At 46.6% G+C, this 22,337-nt stretch overlaps 2 protein-coding genes across 2 annotated transcripts in view; one reads left to right on the top strand and one right to left on the bottom strand.

Annotated features, from left to right (window-relative positions):
- The first annotated feature begins 15,034 nt into the window (after positions 1-15,034).
- Positions 15,035-16,966, top strand: LOC121009004 (splicing factor 3A subunit 2-like). The gene is made up of 4 exons (XM_040441876.1): positions 15,035-15,759; positions 15,840-15,927; positions 16,008-16,165; positions 16,358-16,966. The coding sequence occupies exons 1-4, from the start codon at positions 15,520-15,522 to the stop codon at positions 16,964-16,966; spliced, it is 1,095 nt and encodes a 364-aa protein (XP_040297810.1). The 5' UTR covers positions 15,035-15,519.
- Positions 16,967-16,971: 5 nt separating this feature from the next.
- The window catches only part of SLC35F5 (solute carrier family 35 member F5), a 130,428-nt gene continuing 125,062 nt past the window's right edge, over positions 16,972-22,337 (bottom strand). Inside the window, exon 15 of the mRNA XM_040441874.1 lies at positions 16,972-17,784. The gene's annotated coding sequence lies outside the window, so the exon portion shown is untranslated. The remainder of the gene's footprint in view (positions 17,785-22,337) is intronic.

The raw sequence follows: 22,337 nt of genomic DNA, 5'->3' as shown, positions 1-22,337 counted from the left end.
GGCTGTGGATGTAGTGGGGTTAAGTAGAAGCCTGGACGAAGGGGCACCTGTGGATGTAGTGAGGTAAGCAGAAGCCTGGACAGAGGGGCGGCTGTGGATGTAGTGAGGTTAGAAGCCTGGACAGAGGGGCGGCTGTGGATGTAGTGAGGTGAGTAGAAGCCTGGACAGAGGGGTGGCTGTGGATGTAGTGAGGTGAGTAGTAGCCTGGACAGAGGGGCGGCTGTGGATGTAGTGAGGTGAGTAGTAGCCTGGACAGAGGGGCGGCTGTGGATGTAGTAAGGGAAGTAGAAGCCTGGACAGAGGGGGGTGGCTGTGAATGTAGTGAGGTGAGTAGTAACCTGGACAGAGGGGCGGCTGTGGATGTAGTGAGGTAAGTAAAAGTCTGGACAGAGGGGCGGCTGTGGATGTAGTGAGGTAGGTAGTAGCCTGGACAGAGGGGCGGCTGTGGATATAGTGAGGGAAGTAGAAGCCTGGACAGAGGGGCAGCTGTGGATGTAGTGAGGTGAATAGAAGCCTGGACAGAGGGGCGGCTGTGAATGTAGTGAGGCAAGTAGAAGTCTGGACAGAGGGGCGGCTGTGGATGTAGTGAGGTGAGTAGAAGCCTGGATAGAGGAGCGGCTGTGGATGTAGTGGGGTTAAGTAGAAGCCTGGACAAAGGGGCACCTGTGGATGTAGTGAGGTCAGTAGAAGCCTGGACAGAGGGGTGGCTGTGGATGTAGTGAGGTCAGTAGAAGCCTGGACAGAGGGGCGGCTGTGGATGTAGTGAGGTGAGTAGTAGCCTGGACAGAGGGGCGGCTGTGGATGTAGTGAGGTGAGTAAAAGCCTGGACAGAGGGGGGTGGCTGTGAATGTAGTGAGGTGAGTAGTAGCCTGGACAGAGGGGCGGCTGTGGATGTAGTGAGGTAAGTAAAAGTCTGGACAGAGGGGCGGCTGTGGATGTAGTGAGGTAGGTAGTAGCCTGGACAGAGGGGCGGCTGTGGATATAGTGAGGGAAGTAGAAGCCTGGACAGAGGGGCAGCTGTGGATGTAGTGAGGTGAATAGAAGCCTGGACAGAGGGGCGGCTGTGAATGTAGTGAGGCAAGTAGAAGTCTGGACAGAGGGGCGGCTGTGGATGTAGTGAGGTGAGTAGAAGCCTGGACAGAGGGGCAGCTGTGGATGTAGTGGGGTTAAGTAGAAGCCTGGACAAAGGGGCACCTGTGGATGTAGTGAGGTCAGTAGAAGCCTGGACAGAGGGGTGGCTGTGGATGTAGTGAGGTCAGTAGAATCCTGGACAGAGGGGCGGCTGTGGATGTAGTGAGGTGAGTAGAAGCCTGGACAGAGGGGCGGCTGTGGATGTAATGTTTTGGAATTTGCAGAGGCATTTGATACTGTCACGCACAGACGACTAATGGTCAAATTGAGATCTATTTAGATCTATCTGTTTGTAAAATATAATCTGTAATTGGATTGAAAATTGGCTTCATGATCGTGTCCAAAGGATTGTGGTCAATGATTCCTACTCTGAATGGTCCCCGATTATAAGTGTGGTGACCCCAAGGTTCTGTGCTGGGTTCTCTATTATTTGCCTTATTCATTAATGACAGAGGATGGGAGTAGTAGTGATGTTTCTATTTTTGCAGATGACACCAAACTTTGTAATACGGTCCAGTCTATGGAAGATGTTAATAAGTTACAAGCTAACTTGGACAAACTTACTGTTTGGGCCTCCACTTGGCAAATGAGGTTCAGTATAGATAAATGTAAAGTTCTGCCTTTGCAGGCTAAAAATCTGCGTGCAGCATACAGTCAGGTCCATAAATATTGGGACATGGACAGAATTGTAACATTTCTGGCTCTATACACCACCACAATGGATTTGAAATGAAACGGACAAGATGTGCTTTACCTGCAGACTGTCAGCTGTAATCTGAGGTATTTACATCCAAATAAAGTGAACGGTGCAGGAATTACAACAGTTTGCATATGTGCCTCCCACTTGTTAAGGGACCAAAAGTAATGGGACTGAATAATAATCATTAAATAAACTTTCACTTTTTAATACTTGGTTGCAAATCCTTTGCAGTCAATTACAGCCTTAAGTCTGGAACGCACAGACATCACCAGACGCAGGGTTTTATCCCTGGTGATGCTCTGCCAGGCCTCTACTGCAACTGTCTTCAGTTCCTGCTTGTTCTTGGGGCATTTTCCCTCCAGTTTTGTCTTCAGCAAGTGAAATGCATGCTCAATCGGATTCAGGTCCGGTGATTGACTTGGCCATTGCAGAACATTCCACTTCTTTCCCTTAAAAAACTCTTTGGTTGCTTTTGCAGTATGCTTTGGGTCATTGTCCATCTGCACTGTGAAGCGCCGTCCAATGAGTTCTGAAGCATTTGGCTGAATCTGAGCAGATAATATTGCCTGAAACACTTCAGAATTCATCCTGGTTCTTGGCAATAACCAAAGACAATTACCTCTCCCAACTGGTTCAGGACCCGACTAGAGGGACGGCCATACTGGACTTAGTATTAACCAATAGGCCTGACAGAACAACAGACGTGCAGGTTGGTGGACACCTGGGAAATAGTGACCATAAAGTAATAACCTTCCAATTATCATTCAAAAGAGGGTTTCTACAGGGAGGAAGAAAAATACCAAACTTCAAAAAAGCTAAATTTAGCCAACTAAGAGAGGCCATAGGCCTAACTAACTGGGACAAAGTCCTCAAAAATAAAAATACAGCCACAAAATGGGATATCTTTAAAAACATCCTAAAATCTCATTGTGAGAGGTACATACCGTATGGGAATAAAAGGTTAAGGAACAAAAATAAACCAATGTGGATAGAACTGTAAAGAAAGCAATAAATGACAAAAAGAAAGCATATAAATCACTAAAACAGGAGGGTAGCACGGAAGCACTTAAAAACTATAAGGAAAAAAATAGAACATGTAAAAAACGAATAAAAGCGGCCAAACTAAAGACCGAGAGATTAATTGCCAAAGAGAGTAAAACTAACCCTAAAATGTTCTTCAATTATATAAATGTTAAAAAGTATAAATTTGAAGGTGTCGGGGGGAGTCGCAGAGAGCGACGAGGAGAAAGCAAAGCTGTTAAATATTTTTTTCTCCAATGTATTCACTGAGGAAAATAAACTGTCAGATGACATGCAGAATGTAAAAATAAAATTCCCCATTAAAAGTGCCCTGTCTGACCCAGGAAGAAGTACATCAGCGACTTAAGATTAAAATAGACAAATCGCCAGGACCAGATGGCATATACCCCTGTATCCTAAGGGAATTCAGTAATGTCATAGCCAGACCCTTATTTCTGATATTTGCGGACTCTATACTGACAAGGAATGTCCCACAGGATTGGCGCATGGCAAATGTGGTGCCAATATTCAAAAAGGGTCCAAAAACAGAGCCTGGAAACTATAGGCCGGTAAGTTTAACATCTGTTGTGGGTAAACTGTTTGAAGGTTTTCTGAGAGATGCTATCTTAAAGCATCTTAACGGAAATAAGCAAATAACGCCATATCAGCATGGCTTCGTGAGGGATCGGTCAGGTGATAGTAATTTAATCAGTTTTTATGAGGAGGTAAGTTCTAGACTTGACAGCGGCGAATCAATGGATGTCGTATATCTGGACTTCTCCAAAGCATCTGACACTGTACCGCATAAAAGGTTATTATATAAAATGAGAATGCTCGGACTGGGAGAAAACGTCTGTAAGTGGGTAAGTAACTGGCTCAATGATAGAAAACAGAGGGTGGGTATTAACGGTACACACTCAGATTGGGTCACTGTCACTAGTGGAGTACCTCAGGGGTCAGTATTGGGCCCTATTCTCTTCAATATATTGATTAATGATCTTGTAGAAGGCTTGCATAGTAAAGTATCAATTTTCGCAGATGACACTAAACTGTGTAAAGTAATTAACACTGAGAAGGACAGTATACGGTATATATACTACAGAGGACAGTATGCGGTATATATACTACAGAGGACAGTATACTGTATATACACTACAGAGGACAGTATACTGTATATACACTACAGAGGACAGTATACTACTACAGAGGGATCTGGATAGATTGGAGGCTTGGGCAGATAAGTGGCAGATGAGGTTTAACACTGACAAATGTAAGGTTATGCACATGGGAAGGAATAATGCAAGTCACCCGTACATACTACATGATAAAACACTCGGTAACACTGACATAGAAAAGGATCTAGGAATTTTAATAAACAGCAAACTAAGCTGCAAAAACCAGTGTCAGGCAGCTGCTGCCAAGGCCAATAAGATAATGGGTTGCATCAGAAGGGACATAGATGCCCGTGATAAGAACATAGTCCTATCACTTTACACATCACTAGTCAGACCACACATGGAGGACTGTGTACAGTTCTGGGCTCCTGTAAACAAGGCAGACATAGCAGAGCTGGAGAGGGTTCAGAGGAGGGCAACTAAAGTAATAACTGGAATGGGGCATCTACAGTACCCTGAAAGATTATCAAAATTAGGGTTATTCACTTTAGAAAAAAGACGCCTGATGGGAGATCTAATTAATATGTATAAATATATCAGGGGTCAGTACAGAGATCACTCCCATCATCTATTTATCCCCAGGACTGTGACGAGGGGACATCCTCTGTGTCTGGATGAAAGAAGGTTTCTACACAAACATAGAAAAGGATTCTTTACTGTAAGAGCAGTGAGACTATGGACTCTGTACTGTAAGAGCAGTGAGACTATGGACTATTTACTGTAAGAGCAGTGAAACTATGGGCTCTTTACTGTAAGAGCAGTGAGACTATGGACTCTTTACGGTAAGAGCAGTGAGACTATGGACTCTTTACGGTAAGAGCAGTGAGACTATGGACTCTTTACGGTAAGAGCAGTGAGACTATGGACTCTTTACGGTAAGAGCAGTGAGACTATGGACTCTATACTGTAAGAGCAGTGAGACTATGGACTCTTTACTGTAAGAGCAGTGAGACTATGGACTCTTTATGGTAAGAGCAGTGAGACTATGGAACTCTCTGCCTGAGGTGGTGATGGTGAGTACAATAAAGGAATTCAAGAGGGGCCTGGATGTATTTCTGGAGTGTAATAATATTACAGGCTATAGCTACTAGAGAGGGGTCGTTGATCCAGGGAGTTATTCTGATGCCTGATTGGAGTCGGGAAGGAATTTTTTATTCCCCTAAAGTGGGGAAAATTGGCTTCTACCTCACAGGTTTTTTTTTTTGCCTTCCTCTGGATCAACTTGCAGGATAACAGGCCGAACTGGATGGACAAATGTCTTTTTTCGGCCTTATGTACTATGTTACTATCCTGCTGCTTTTGTCAGCAGTCACATCAATAAATACAAGAGAAGCATTTCCATTGGCAGCCATACATGCCCACGCCATGACACTACCACCACCATGCTTCACTGATGAGGTGGTATGCCTAGGATCATGAGCAGTTCCTTCACCTACCTCCTGGAGAGTGTTTTTCCTCTGGCCAACTGTTGTGAAGGGGGTTTTCTTCACCAGGGAAAGAATTCTTCGGTCATCCACCACAGTTGTTTTCCGTGGTCTTCCGGGTCTTTTGGTGTTGCTGAGCTCACCGGTGCGTTCCTTCTTTTCCAAACATGTTCCAAACAGTTGTTTTGGCCAGGCCTAATGTTTTTGCTATCTCTCTGATGGGTTTGTTGTGTTTTTTCAGCCTAATGATGGCTTGCTTCACTGATAGTGACAGATCTTTGGATCTCATCTTGGGAGTTGACAGCAACAGATTCCAAATGCAAATAGCAAACTGGAAATGACCTCTGGACCTTGTATCTGCTCATTGTAATTGGGATAATGAGGGAATAACACACACCTGGCCATGAAACGGCTGAGAAGACAATTGTCCCATTACTTTTGGTCCCTTAACAAGTGGGAGGCACATATGCAAACTGTTGTAATTCCTGCACCGTTCACCTGATTTGGATGTAAATATCGTTAAATTACAGCTGACAGTCTGCAGGTAAAGCACGTCTTGTCCGTTTCATTTCAAATCCATTGTGGTGGTGTATAGAGGCAGAAACCCAATAATTATGGACCTGACTGTATGTCCTAGGGGGAGTAAAACTGGGAGAGTCACTTGTTGAGAAGGATCTGGGTGTATTAGTAGAACATAGACTAAATAACAGCGTGCAATGCCAGTCAGCTGCCTCTAAGGCCAACAGAATTTTGTCTTGTATTAAAAGAGGCATGGACTCGCAGGACAGAGATGTAATATTGCCATTATACAAAGCGTTGGTGCGGCCTCAACTGGAATACACGGTTCAGTTTTGGGCACCAGTCCATAAAAAGGATGCCCTGGAGTTAGAAAAAGTACAGAGGAGAGCGACTAAACTCATAAAAGGACTAAACTCATAAAAAGGATGCCCTGGAGTTAAAAAAAAAAGTAGAGGAGAGCGACTAAACTCATAAAGATCTTAGTTATGAGCAAAGATTAAATGAACTGAATTTGTTCAGCCTTGAAAGAAGACGTCTAAGGGGGGACATGATTAACCTGTACAAATATATAAACGGAACATACAAAAAATATCAAGGGAAGCTATTCTGTGTTAAACCCCCTCAAAAAACAAGGATCTGTTGCTGTCAACTCCCAAGATGAGATCTATTCTGTGTTAAGCCCTACGACTGGAGAAAAAAAGATTCAGTCATAAGAGGCAAGAAGCATTCTTTACAGTAAGAGCGGTGAATCTTTGGAATAGCCGCAGGAGCCGCTCACAGCAAATACAGAAGAAGCTTCAGACTTTTTAATTTAACCTCTTCTGGACACAGGGCGTACAGGTACGCCCTTATGTCCTGGTACTTAAGAAAACAGGGCGTACCTGTACGCCCTGTGTATTTTCGATCACCGCCGCGAGGCGGGCGGTGATCGAAACCCTGTGCCTGCTCAAATCATTGAGCAGGCACCTGGGGCAAATGCGCCGGTGGGTCCTGTGACCCCCCCCCATGTATGTGATCGCAGAAAATCGCAGGTCAATTCATCTGAAGACCCGATAACCCGGAACAGGATGGAGATCGGTGATGTGATTTTACCCCACCAATCACCATCCTGCGATCCTGAGTAGTGATGGTGACATCACCTCTCAGGATCGCCTCTGATTGGTTGGTGGGCGGGCCGGCGGGAGATTCAAAAGATGCAAGAGCTCCTCTCCTCCTCCTTTTGTGTTCCGGAGTTGTCGTCCATCGGTGCCAGCATCACCCCATCTATGCCCCCCAGGACCCGATCTGTGCCCCAGCACCCCCCATCTATCCAGCAGGTACATAGGGAAAGTTTGGGTTAGGCAGGGTAAATAAAGGGAAAGTTAGTTTGATAAAGTTTTATTGCATCACCCTAAGTTAGGGTGTCTGGAGTCCACAGCACAGCTGTGTGACCCTAGACCCCCCAGGGGTGCTTCCGCTTGCCCCCCCCCCCCCAACTTTTTTGGGGTGCAGTTTTTTTTTGTGTACGCTGACTGTGGCCGGCATTCTTAAGTCTCTTTCAGACGGGCGTTGCAGGAAAATGTGCGGGAGCGTTACAGGAACACCCGCAATTTTTCCGCGCGAGTGCAAAACATTGTAATGCGTTTTGCACTCGCGTGAGAAAAATCACGCATGTTTGGTACCCAAACCCGAACTTCTTCACAGAAGTTCGGGCTTGGGTTAGGTGTTGTGTAGATTGTATTATTTTCCCTTATAACATGGTTATAAGGGACAATAATAGCATTCTGAATACAGAATGCTTAGTACAATAGAGCTGGAGGGGTTAAAAAATTTTTTTTTAACTCACCTTAGTCCACTTGATCGCGATGCCGGCATCTCCTTCTGTCTCCTTTGCTGAACAGGACCTGTGGTGAGCATTCATTACAGGTAAAGGACCTTTGATGACGTCACTCCGGTCATCACATGATCCACCACCATGGTAAAAGATCATGTGATGGATCATGTGATGACCGGAGTGACGTCAAAGGTCCTTTACCTGTAATGAATGCTCACCACAGGTCCTGTTCAGCAAAGGAGACAGGAGGAGATGCCGGCATCGCGATCAAGTGGACTAAGGTGAGTTAAATTATTATTTTTTTAACCCCTCCAGCCCTATTGTACTAAGCATTCTGTATTCAGAATGCTATTATTTTCCCTTATAACCATGTTATAAGGGAAAATAATAATGATCGGGTCCCCATCCCGATCGTCTCCTAGCAACCGTGCGTGAAAATCGCACCGCATCCGCACTTGCTTGCGGATGCTTGCGAATTTCACGCAACCCCATTCACTTCTATGGGGCCTGCGTTGCGTGAAAAACGCACAATATAGAACATGCTGCGATTTTCACGCAACGCACAAGTGATGCGTGAAAATCACCGCTCATGTGAACAGCCCCATAGAAATGAATGGGTCGGTATTCAGTGCGGGTGCAATGCGTTCAACTCACGCATCGCATCCGCGGGGAATACTCGCCCGTGTGAAAGGGGCCTTAGCGTCCGGCCACTGTTAGCGCATTGCATACCCCACCGCTGATCAACTTCGAACGGTTGATCAGCGGTTTTGATTTATTTTTTTCAGATTTTTTGCCCTTTTTTTTAGTTAGTTTTTTTTTTTTCTGTTAGTTTTAGGGTGAGTTCGTGAACACCCGTGCCCCCACACACACGCACACCAAATAAAGATTTACACACACGCACATACACACGCAGACACACACTCCCCTATGGCCCGCCGGACGTTCTCGGCCGAGGAGGCATACGCCCAGCTTGCCTCCGACTCCGAGAGTCCCAGTGAGGACGAGGATGACCCCACTTTCCTGTTGTCATCCGCGTCCTCCTCATCATCTAGCGATGATGATGAGCCCCCAAGGCGGCGGAGACGCCGCCAGGCGGAGCAAGGGGACCGCCATGCTAGGGACCCTGTGGCCCACACTAGTACGAGCAGCTCTGGGGCTCGTACTGGTTTCCCGGCCCACCAGTTAATTCCACCGGAGCCCACCTGCCGGTGAACTAGTCTGGTGTAGCCCAGAGCGATACGAGCCCGTGATTCCTGATTTTGTAGGCCAATCAGGAATCCAGATTTCCACAGTGGGCTACACTGAAAATTACTTTTTTGGTCATTTTTTTAGTGACCCACTGGTAAATCTGATGGTGGAGCAGACGAACCTGTACACCCAACAGTTCGTTGCTCAGCACCCGGGCTCCTTTTTGGCTAGACCCGGTGGCTGGACGCCGGTCAGTGCAGCTGAAATGAGGACATTTTGGGGCCTCGTGCTGCATATGGGCCTAGTCAAGAAACCCAGTGTCAGGCTGTACTGGAGTGGGGACGTCCTATACCAGACCCCACTATACAGTATGGTCATGACATGTACCCGGTTTGAGGCCATCCGGAAATGTCTGCATTATTCCGATAATGCAGCATGTCCCCCCCGAGGTCATCCTGCCTATGACCGGCTGTATAAGATACGGCCGGTCATCGATCACTTTGGGGCCAAATTCATGGAGGCCTATGTACCTGGAAGGGAGGTCGCGGTTGATGAGTCTCTCATTGCGTTCAAGGGGAGACTCATTTTCCGCCAGTATGTGCCCTCCAAGCGGGCGAGGTATGGCGTGAAGCTATACAAAATTTGTGAGAGTACCTCAGGGTACACTTACAAATTTCGTGTATACGAGGTGCGAGATTCCCGTATTCAACCCCCAGAATGTCCCCCCACTCTGGGTGTTACCGGGAGACTTGTGTGGGACCTTATGTACCCACTTCTAGATAAGGATTACCACCTGTACGTGGATAACTTTTATACTAGTATCCCCTTGTTCCAGTCCCTTGCCGCCAGATCCACGTCCGCTAGTGGACCGTGCGAAAAATCAACGCGGCCTCCCTGCCCTCCCCCTCCAGGTACCAATCCCCAGGGGTGAGACCCGTGCCCTTACCAGTGGAAACCTGTTGCTGGTCAGATATAAGGACAAGAGGGATGTCCTTGTACTGTCCACAATCCACGGTAACCGCATCACCCCTGTCCCTGTGCGAGGTACCGCGGCAACGGTCCTCAAGCCCGATTGTATCGTCGACTACAATCGGTATATGGGAGGAGTTGATCTCTCTGATCAAGTCCTCAAGCCATATAACGCCATGCGCAAAACCCGGGCATGGTACAAAATAGTTGGTGCAGGTTGCCATGTACTACTCTTTTGTGCTGTCCCGGAGCGCTGGCAGCACAGGGACATTCCTCCAGTTCTATGAGGCCGTCCTCAAGGCCCTGATCTTTTCTGACCGGGAAAGAGCAGGTCGGAGTACCTCGGGAACTGGAGGCGCCCGGATCGTCCCTGGCCAACACTTTCCAGGTGTGGTCCCCCATACTGGAAAGAAGGAACGGATCCAAAAAAGGTGCAGAGTGTGTCACAGGAGGGGGATACGGAAGGACACCACCACTCTGTCACGGGTGTATGTGAGCAACGATAGTAATTCACAGTACAGAGCAACTGACTGGACCCAGAACTAGGGAGGATAGAGGGTGACCCCTGTCCGACCCTCAATGCTTTCCCTATTCTGCTAAAGCACATGCCCGGATCCAAAAGGCGGAACGAGGCATGCCCACGTGCCTAAGACTAATGACCACTGTAACCCCTACAATAGTGGAAGGGGCACGGCCACCAGTGCCCTACTCAGTATATGGAGGGAACCGTGGCCACCTCAGATCCAGTCAGAAAACAAACAGGAATACAACAATGTCTGCAGACTTAGCTGAAGGTGTTGTAGCCGCAGAGAAGACGGATCCAAGGACAGGCTGGCAAAATCCGGAGTGCTAGCTGCAGCAGAACACAGGTCCAGTGGACTGATAGCTACAAGTGAAGAAACCAAAGCAAGAGCCACAACTGAAGTGAGAACTATAATCCACATCCTATCATAGGAGGAGGGGTGATATAAAGAGGGAAATCAAACACATGAAGGACAGCTGTGGTGAAAGAAACCAGAAGTAAACAGAGTAGTGAGAACGCCTCCCAGCTCTAGTAGTGACATCATCACAGGGGTGGAGAAACAGAGCTGTGAGAACGTCCCAAAGCTCTGGTAGTGACACACTCAGTGCGACACGTGCCCCAATCATCCGGGCCTCTGCGTTATCGATTGCTTCAGGGAGTATTACACTTCCATGGAGTACTAAATTTATATCCCAATTTATCACTGACATCGGATAAAAAAAAATGGTTCTCAGACTTGAGACACCCAAAAAAACCTAAAATAATTAATTAAAAGTAGACATATTGGGTATCGCCGCGTCGGTAATAATCTTCTCTATAAAAATACCCCATGACCTAACCCCCCAGATTAACACGGTCAAGGAAAAAGTGCAAAAAATTTTTTTTTGGAACCTTACATAATAAAAAGTTTAATAGCAAGCGATCAAAAAGTCATATAGCCCCCAAAATAGTGCCAATATAACCGTCCGCTCATCCCGCAAAAAATGAGCCCCTACATAAGATAATCGGATTAAAAAAATAATAATAATGACACTTAGACTTTAGATAGCAAAAAAAAAAATTGTATCAAAAGGGATAATATAGTCAAAAAACTAAATAATTGTAAAAAAAGTTGACTTATTAGGTATCGCCGCGTCCGTAAGAATCTCCTCTATAAAAATATCCCATGATATAACCCCCCAGTATAACACGGTCCAAGAAAAAAAAAAAAAAAAAAACGGTGCCAAAACAGCTATTTTTGACACTTTTCCATTTCAATCCGTTTTTTCCGGTAACAAAACAAGGGTTAACAACCAAACAAAAGTTTATATTTATTACCCTGATACTGCAGTTTACAGAAACGCCACATTTGTGGCCGTAAACTGCTGTATGACTAAAAGGCAGGGCGCAGAAGGAAAGGACCGACATGGTTTCTGGAAGGCCGATTTTGATGGCCTTTTTTATTGACACCATGTCCCTTTTGAAGCCCCCCTAGAGTAAAAACTCCCTAAAAGTGACCCCATCTAAGAAACTACACCCCTCAAGGTATTCAAAACTGATTATACAAACTTTATTAACCCTTTAGGTGTTCCTCAACAATTAATGGCAAATGGAGATGAAATTTCAGAATTTCAATTTTTGGTAACCTTGCCTCACAAAAATGTAATATAGAGCAACCAAAAATCATATGTACCCTAAAAATAGTACCAAAAAAATGCCACCTTATCCAGTAGTTTCCAAAATGGGGTCACTTTTATGGAGTTTCTCCTCTAGGGGTGCATCAGGGGGGTTGAAACAGGACACGGTGTAAATAAACCGGTCCATAAAAATCAGCCCTCCAAAAACCAAACGGCGCACCTTTCCCTCTACGCCCTACTGTGTGGCCGTACAGTAGTTTACAGCCACATATGGGGTGTTTCTGTAAACGGCAGAGTCAGGGCAATAAAGATACAGTCTTGTTTGGCTGTTAACCCTTGCTTTGTTAGTAGAAAAAATGGGTTAAAATGGAAAATTAGGCAAAAAAATGAAATTCTCAAATTTCATCCCCATTTGCCAATAACTCTTGTGCAACACCTAAAGGGTTAACAAAGTTTGTCAAATCAGTTTTGAATACCTTGAGGGGTGTAGTTTATAGAATGGGGTCATTTTTGGGTGGTTTCTATTATGTAAGCCTCGCAAAGTGACTTCAGAGCTGTAGTGGTCCCTAAAAATTGGGTTTTTGTAAATTTCTGAAAAATTTCCATATTTGCTTCTAAACTTCTAAGCCTTGTAACATCCCCAAAAAATAAAATATCATTCCCAAAATGATCCAAACATGAAGTAGACATATGGGGAATGTAAAGTCATCACAATTTTTGGGGGTATTACTATGTATTACAGAAGTAGAGAAACTGAAACTTTGAAATTTGCTAATTTTTCCAAATTTTTGGTAAATTTGGTATTTTTTTTATGCAAAGAAAATAATTTTTTTTACTTCATTTTACCAGTGTCATGAAGTACAATATGTGCCAAAAAAACAATCTCAGAACGGCCTGGATAAGTCAAAGCGTTTTAAAGTTATCAGCACTTAAAGTGACTGGTCAGATTTGCAAAAAATGGCCGGGTCCTTAAGGTAATAAAAAAAAAATGGCTGAGTCCTTAAGGGGTTAAAATAACATTGAGGCTTCTGACAACGCACAGAAATCTTGTTCTACGCTCACCTTCCCTTTGGCCAAAACCCTTTTTTAAAAGGAAGATGGACATTGATCAATATAGCAGGATTAGAGGTTAGACTTGATGGACTTTTTCCATCGTTAACAACTATGTAATTATGGCGAGCACCGTCTTGTTTTCTGTCTATGGATACAATGTGTCTGTGCTATAACCGCCAGGGGCTTGATACTGTGACATTCAACGCCACCCTATCGGTTTCGTTTTGGGACCCTTTACTGGACACACCGGTACATACACACCGCAGACAAGGCACCGGACACACCTGTACATTCACACACAAGCACAAAGTACAGCGCTGCTTGAAAGTTTGTGAACCTTTCAGAATTTTCTATATTTCTGCATTTGACCTAAACCTCCATGAGATTTTCACAGAAGTCCTAAAAGCAGATAAAGAACCAAATCATAGAAATGAGTCACAAAGTCCTGGAGAGAAATGCTCGGATATCACATGTCTGTGAGCAGTAAAAGTATGTGAACCTTTAGGATCAGCAGATAATGCGCCTTCAATCAATGGGGTGACAATCAGGTGTAAGTGGGCGACCTGTGTTATGTAACGAGCCAGAGTCAAAGTCTGATCTCCACATGTCCGTGGAAGAAAAACACAGCAGTAACAAAGGAGATTCCCGAGGACCTCAGAAGAAGAGTTGTTGATGCTCATCAGGCTGAAAAAGGTCACAAAATCAATCTGTAAAGAGTCTGGACGCCACAGTCAGACAGATAGTGTACAAATGGAGGAAAATCTAGACCATTATTACCCCCCCCCCCCCCCCCACACACACCCAGGAGAGGTCGACCAACAAAGATCACGATATGAGGAAACCAGAAAATTCTGAAGGGTTCACAAACCTTCAAGCACCACTGTCCACTGTATCCATCTATACAACCACAGACATACACAATCTACTGAAAACATCTGTACATGAACACATGTGCCACCACACATACATTGCATACACACACCATACCGCCACGCATATACACTGCATACACACACATACCACCACGCACATACACACATACCACCACACACATACACTCCATATACACACATGCACCACCACACACAAACCAACACGCACATACACACAGACGAACCACCACGCATATACACTGTATGTACACGTACTACCATGCACATACACTGCATACACACGCATACACACACGTACAACCATGCACAAACACACATACAACCATGCACATACCACCAGGCGCATACACACATACAACCACGTACATACACATACTACCATGCACATACACACCTACCACCACGTACATACACACACACACACAATACCATGCACAAACACTGCATACACACACACGTACCACCATGCACACACATACAACCACGCACACACACTGCACTCACGTACCACCATGCACATACACACAAACAACCAAGCACATACACTGCATACAGACATACCACCACGCACATACACTGCACAGACATACCACCACGCTCATACACTGCACACACATGTACCACCACGCACATACACTGCATACACATGTACCACCACACACATACACGTGTACCACCACGCACATACACTGCATACACACAAACAACCACACACATACACTGCACAGACATACCACCACGCTCATACACTGCACACACATGTACCACCACGCACATACACATGTACCACCACGCACATACACATGTACCACCACGCACATACACATGTACCACCACGCACATACACTGCACACACATTTCACCACGCACATACAATGCATGCACACACATACCACCACGTAATACACTGCACACAATATACTGCACGCATCTGTACGTTCACTCACATACACTGCAACCTTCTTTAAATAAAAGAAAAAAAAACAATTTTTCTAATTTCTTATTCAGAAAACTAATGAATATTTATTTGGAAAATCAACATTTTATGAAAAATAAATCATCGCATAAAGAAATAAACCTGAGATTAAAAGTGGGCTTGTGTGCGCCCCTGCAGGAAGTAAGGAGCACGCCTGTAGTGTGACATGAACATCAGAAGACAGAGATTCCAGTAATAAATTCTGAAGTATGTGCCCCCCCTATGATTCCAGTTGGGAGCCTGTATTCTCTGGGGGAAACAATGGCATCATTATTTTCCGCTTCTTATTAGCACAGCCGGGATCTCGCGGCTTCTCTCGATTTCCTGCCTCAGTTGCTTTATGTGGAATGAAATCCATCAACATGAAGATTATTTAGTGCAAATTAAAACCTTCTCTCCAGAACAACATGGAGCAGGCAGAGGTTACCTCAGGCCAAACCTGCAAACGTGACAGAGGCGCCTGCAGCCCCCTCCACGGGGAAACTGCACCGCTGACAATAAAGAGGAAGGGCTGTGCCAATGAAGGCTGAGAGTTGTGTCCAGCTGTCAGTCACTGTCCACCTACATGTCCATCAGCCGGCCTTAGTCCACACCTCTTGCCCATCTGCCGGCCCTCGTTCACCACCACGACTCGCCCATCTGCCGGCCCTCGTCCACCCCTCTCGCCCATCTGCCGACCCTTGTCCACCCCTCTCGCCCATCTGCCGGCCCTCGTCCACCAAAACATGTCCATCTGCCGGCCCTTGTCCACCCCTCTCGCCCATCTGCCAGCCCTCGTCCACCACAACATGCCCATCAGCCGGCCCTTGCCCCACCTCTCATCCATCTGCAGGCCATCATCCACCACAACATGCCCATCAGCCGGCCCTTGTCCACACCTCTCATCCATCTGCAGGCCATCATCCACCACAACATGTCCATCTGCCGGCCCTTGTCCACACCTCTCATCCATCTGCAGGCCATCGTCCATCAGCCGGCCCCTGTCCACACCTCTTATCCATCTGCAGGCCATCGTCCATCACAACATGTCCATCTGCAGGCCCTTGTCCACCCCTCTCTCCCATCTGCCGGCCCTTGTCCACCACAACATGCCCATCAGCCGGCCCTTGTCCACACCTCTCATCTATCTGCAGGCCATAGTCCACCACAACATGTCCATCTGCCGGCCCTTGTCCACACCTCTTATCCATCTGCAGGCCATCGTCCATCAGCCGGCCCTTGTCCACACCTCTCATCCATCTGCAGGCCATCATCCACCACAACATGTCCATCTGCCGGCCCTTGTCCACACCTCTCATCCATCTGCAGGCCATCGTCCATCAGCCGGCCCTTGTCCACACCTCTTATCCATCTGCAGGCCATCGTCCATCACAACATGTCCATCTGCAGGCCCTTGTCCACCCCTCTCGCCCATCTGCCGGCCCTTGTCCACCACAACATGCCCATCAGCCGGCCCTTGTCCACACCTCTCATCTATCTGCAGGCCATAGTCCACCACAACATGTCCATCTGCCGGCCCTTGTCCACACCTCTTATCCATCTGCAGGCCATCGTCCATCAGCCGGCCCTTGTCCACACCTCTCATCCATCTGCAGGCCATCGTCCATCACAACATGTCCATCTGCAGGCCCTTGTCCACCCCTCTCGCCCATCTGCCGGCCCTTGTCCACCACAACATGCCCATCAGCCGGCCCTTGTCCACACCTCTCATCTATCTGCAGGCCATAGTCCACCACAACATGTCCATCTGCCGGCCCTTGTCCACACCTCTTATCCATCTGCAGGCCATCGTCCATCAGCCGGCCCTTGTCCACACCTCTCATCCATCTGCAGGCCATCGTCCATCACAACATGTCCATCTGCAGGCCCTTGTCCACCCCTCTCGCCCATCTGCCGGCCCTTGTCCACCACAACATGCCCATCAGCCGGCCCTTGTCCACACCTCTCATCTATCTGCAGGCCATAGTCCACCACAACATGTCCATCTGCCGGCCCTTGTCCACACCTCTCGTCCATCTGCCGGCCGCTGTCCACCTCATCGTTTTACGCCGGCCTTTTTCTCATTACAGTGTCATATCCCCCCCCCCCCCTTTCTCTTCATTACACCTGACAGGACACGCCCACACACAGACTTACATGGGACTGCAGTTTAATGGAAAGTCAAATGACCGATGTGTACATGGCTCCACCCAATAGAAAATGCAGCACCAATCTCGACACACCGCAGCAGCACAAGTGCAGACAACCTTCTTCAATAACACGATCAAAAAAGACCCAAGGGTCACACCATAGACGCCAGGAGCCACATCTGACCAAGTTCCACTTACATTTGTGCCATGTGGATATTGAAGTATAGGGACATCATGATGAGGACATAGGGGATACACTCGAGGAGGGCATTTGGTGCCCCATAGCACCAAACATTCAGCAGTAGTAGGCCAATATCTAACGAATACACCAAGTAGTGTGACATCTAAATGCACCCTTCCTAACGGCATGACATCTGCTCCATTACGTCCCATTCTCACACCCCTCTTTATTAGATTTTAACTTTCACTTCCCGAAATCAAGTCAAAAACTAAACAAAACTAAATTCTTTACAAAAGAGGTGCAAACACGGCTTCATATAGACTCTCCAAAAGGACCTTCAGCAACCACATGTCTAGAGGTAACTAGAGGAAACCACCATAGCAGCTGTGGACGCTCAGGCAGGAGCTACAGGAGAAGGCAGTTTCAGAAGAGCAGCACCTGCAGGACCTCACAAACGCCAGACACTTCCATTCCCTGTACAAGAAAAGAAAGAAGATTACATGATAAAATATTCAAATGTGAAAAGCATTACATTATTACTGACACGGTACATACAGTAGTACAGACAGGCAGAGGAGAGGAGATGCTGATCATACAGTCATGTAGTGTAGACAGGAGGAGAGGAGAAGCTGATCATACAGTCATGTAGTGTAGACAGGAGAGGAGAAGCTGATCATACAGTCATGTAGTGTAGACAGGAGGAGAGGAGATGCTGATCATACAGTCATGTAGTGTAGACAGGAGGAGAGGAGAAGCTGATCATACAGTCATGTAGTATAGACAGGAGGAGAGGAGAAGCTGATCATACAGTCATGTAGTGTAGACAGGAGAGGAGAAGCTGATCATACAGTCATGTAGTGTAGACAGGAGGAGAGGAGAAGCTGATCATACAGTCATGTAGTGTAGACAGGAGGAGAGGAGAAGCTGATCATACAGTCATGTAGTGTAGACAGGAGGAGAGGAGAAGCTGATCATACAGTCATGTAGTGTAGACAGGAGAGGAGAAGCTGATCATACAGTCATGTAGTGTAGACAGAAGGAGAGGAGAAGCTGATCATACAGTCATGTAGTGTAGACAGGAGGAGAAGAGAAGCTGATCATACAGTCATGTAGTGTAGACAGGAGGAGAGGAGATGCTGATCATACAGTCATGTAGTGTAGACAGGAGAGGAGAAGCTGATCATACAGTCATGTAGTGTAGACAGGAGGAGAGGAGATGCTGATCATACAGTCATGTAGTGTAGACAGGAGGAGAGGAGAAGCTGATCATACAGTCATGTAGTATAGACAGGAGGAGAGGAGAAGCTGATCATACAGTCATGTAGTGTAGACAGGAGGAGAGGAGAAGCTGATCATACAGTCATGTAGTGTAGACAGGAGGAGAGGAGAAGCCGATCATACAGTCATGTAGTGTAGACAGGAGGAGAGGAGATGCTGATCATACAGTCATGTAGTGTAGACAGGAGGAGAGGAGAAGCTGATCATACAGTCATGTAGTATAGACAGGAGGAGAGGAGAAGCTGATCATACAGTCATGTAGTGTAGACAGGAGGAGAGGAGATGCTGATCATACAGTCATGTAGTGTAGACAGGAGGAGAGGAGAAGCTGATCATACAGTCATGTAGTGTAGACAGGAGGAGAGGAGAAGCTGATCATACAGTCATGTAGTGTAGACAGGAGAGGAGAAGCTGATCATACAGTCATGTAGTGTAGACAGGAGGAGAGGAGATGCTGATCATACAGTCATGTAGTGTAGACAGGAGGAGAGGAGAAGCTGATCATACAGTCATGTAGTATAGACAGGAGGAGAGGAGAAGCTGATCATACAGTCATGTAGTGTAGACAGGAGGAGAGGAGAAGCTGATCATACAGTCATGTAGTGTAGACAGGAGGAGAGGAGAAGCTGATCATACAGTCATGTAGTGTAGACAGGAGGAGAGGAGGCGCTGATCATACAGTCATGTAGTGCAGACAGGAGGAGAGGAGAAGCTGATCATACAGTCATGTAGTGTAGACAGGAGGAGAGGAGAAGCTGATCATACAGTCATGTAGTGTAGACAGGAGAGGAGAAGCTGATCATACAGTCATGTAGTGTAGACAGAAGGAGAGGAGAAGCTGATCATACAGTCATGTAGTGTAGACAGGAGGAGAAGAGAAGCTGATCATACAGTCATGTAGTGTAGACAGGAGGAGAGGAGATGCTGATCATACAGTCATGTAGTGTAGACAGGAGAGGAGAAGCTGATCATACAGTCATGTAGTGTAGACAGGAGGAGAGGAGATGCTGATCATACAGTCATGTAGTGTAGACAGGAGGAGAGGAGAAGCTGATCATACAGTCATGTAGTATAGACAGGAGGAGAGGAGAAGCTGATCATACAGTCATGTAGTGTAGACAGGAGGAGAGGAGAAGCTGATCATACAGTCATGTAGTGTAGACAGGAGGAGAGGAGAAGCCGATCATACAGTCATGTAGTGTAGACAGGAGGAGAGGAGATGCTGATCATACAGTCATGTAGTGTAGACAGGAGGAGAGGAGAAGCTGATCATACAGTCATGTAGTATAGACAGGAGGAGAGGAGAAGCTGATCATACAGTCATGTAGTGTAGACAGGAGGAGAGGAGATGCTGATCATACAGTCATGTAGTGTAGACAGGAGGAGAGGAGAAGCTGATCATACAGTCATGTAGTGTAGACAGGAGGAGAGGAGAAGCTGATCATACAGTCATGTAGTGTAGACAGGAGAGGAGAAGCTGATCATACAGTCATGTAGTGTAGACAGGAGGAGAGGAGATGCTGATCATACAGTCATGTAGTGTAGACAGGAGGAGAGGAGAAGCTGATCATACAGTCATGTAGTGTAGACAGGAGGAGAGGAGAAGCTGATCATACAGTCATGTAGTGTAGACAGGAGGAGAGGAGAAGCTGATCATACAGTCATGTAGTGTAGACAGGAGGAGAGGAGAAGCTGATCATACAGTCATGTAGTGCAGACAGGAGGAGAGGAGAAGCTGATCATACAGTCATGTAGTGTAGACAGGAGGAGAGGAGAAGCTGATCATACAGTCATGTAGTGTAGACAGGAGGAGAGGAGAAGCTGATCATACAGTCATGTAGTATAGACAGGAGGAGAGGAGAAGCTGATCATACAGTCATGTAGTGTAGACAGGAGGAGAGGAGAAGCTGATCATACAGTCATGTAGTGTAGACAGGAGGAGAGGAGAAGCTGATCATACAGTCATGTAGTGTAGACAGGAGAGGAGAAGCTGATCATACAGTCATGTAGTGTAGACAGGAGGAGAGGAGAAGCTGATCATACAGTCATGTAGTGTAGACAGGAGGAGAGGAGAAGCCGATCATACAGTCATGTAGTGTAGACAGGAGGAGAGGAGAAGCTGATCATACAGTCATGTAGTGTAGACAGGAGGAGAGGAGACGCTGATCATACAGTCATGTAGTGTAGACAGGAGGAGAGCACCTACGACGGGCATATACAGCTACAGTAAGAGCTGTACATACCTCACTGGTGCAGAAGCTATAAGGGGCGTGTATATATATATATATATATATATATATATATATATATATATATACACAGCTACAGTAAGCAGTGTACATACCTCACTGGTGGTGCAGGTACGAGGGGTGTGTGTGTATATATATACAGCTACAGTAAGCGGTGTACATACCTCACTGGTGGTGCAGGTACGAGGGGTGTGTGTGTATATATATACAGCTACAGTAAGCAGTGTACATACCTCACTGGTGGTGCAGGTACGAGGGGTGTGTGTGTATATATATACAGCTACAGTAAGCGGTGTACATACCTCACTGGTGGTGCAGGTACGAGGGGCGTGTATATATATACACTGCTCAAAAAAATAAAGGGAACACAAAAATAACGCATCCTAGATCTGAATTAATTAAATATTCTTCTGAAATACTTTGTTCTTTACATAGTTGAATGTGCTGACAACAAAATCACACAAAAATTAAAAAATGGAAATCAAATTTTTCAACCCATGGAGGTCTGGATTTGGAGTCACCCTCAAAATTAAAGTGGAAAAACACACTACAGACTGATCCAACTTTGATGTAATGTCCTTAAAACAAGTCAAAATGAGGCTCAGTAGTGTGTGTGGCCTCCACATGCCTGTATGACCTCCCTACAACGCCTGTGCATGCTCCTGATGAGGTGGCGGACGGTCTCCTGAGGGATCTCCTCCCAGACCTGGACTAAAGCATCTGCCAACTCCTGGACAGTCTGTGGTGCAACGTGACGTTGGTGGATAGAGCGAGACATGATGTCCCAGATGTGCTCAATTGGATTAAGGTCTAGGGAACGGGCGGGCCAGTCCATAGCATCAATCCCTTCGTCTTGCAGGAACTGCTGACACACTCCAGCCACATGAGGTCTAGCATCGTCTTGCATTAGGAGGAACCCAGGGCCAACCGCACCAGCATATGGTCTCACAAGGGGTCTGAGGATCTCATCTCGGTACCTAATGGCAGTCAGGCTACCTCTGGCGAGCACATGGAGGGCTGTGTGGCCCTCCAAAGAAATGCCACCCCACATCATTACTGACCCAATGCCAAACCGGTCATGCTGGAGGATGCTGCAGGCAGCAGAACGTTCTCCACGGCGTCTCCAGACTCTGTCACGTCTGTCACATGTGCTCAGTGTGAACCTGCTTTCATCTGTGAAGAGCACAGGGCGCCAGTGGCGAATTTGCCAATCTTGGTGTTCTCTGGCAAATGCCAAACGTCCTGCACGGTGTTGGGCTGTAAGCACAACCCCCACCTGTGGACGTCGGGCCCTCATATCACTCTCATGGAGTCTGTTTCTGACCGTTTGAGCAGACACATGCACATTTGTGGCCTGCTGGAGGTCATTTTGCAGGGCTCTGGCAGTGCTCCTCCTGTTCCTCCTTGCACAAAGGCGGAGGTAGCGGTCCTGCTGCTGGGTTGTTGCCCTCCTACGGCCTCCTCCACGTCTCCTGATGTACTGGCCTGTCTCCTGGTAGC

Source organism: Bufo bufo, chromosome 7, assembly GCF_905171765.1.
Source record: "Bufo bufo chromosome 7, aBufBuf1.1, whole genome shotgun sequence".
In the NCBI taxonomy this organism is placed as follows: Eukaryota; Metazoa; Chordata; class Amphibia; order Anura; family Bufonidae; genus Bufo; species Bufo bufo.
The sequence above is the reverse complement of the archived record's forward strand: the minus strand, read 5'-3'. Positions and strand labels throughout refer to the sequence as shown.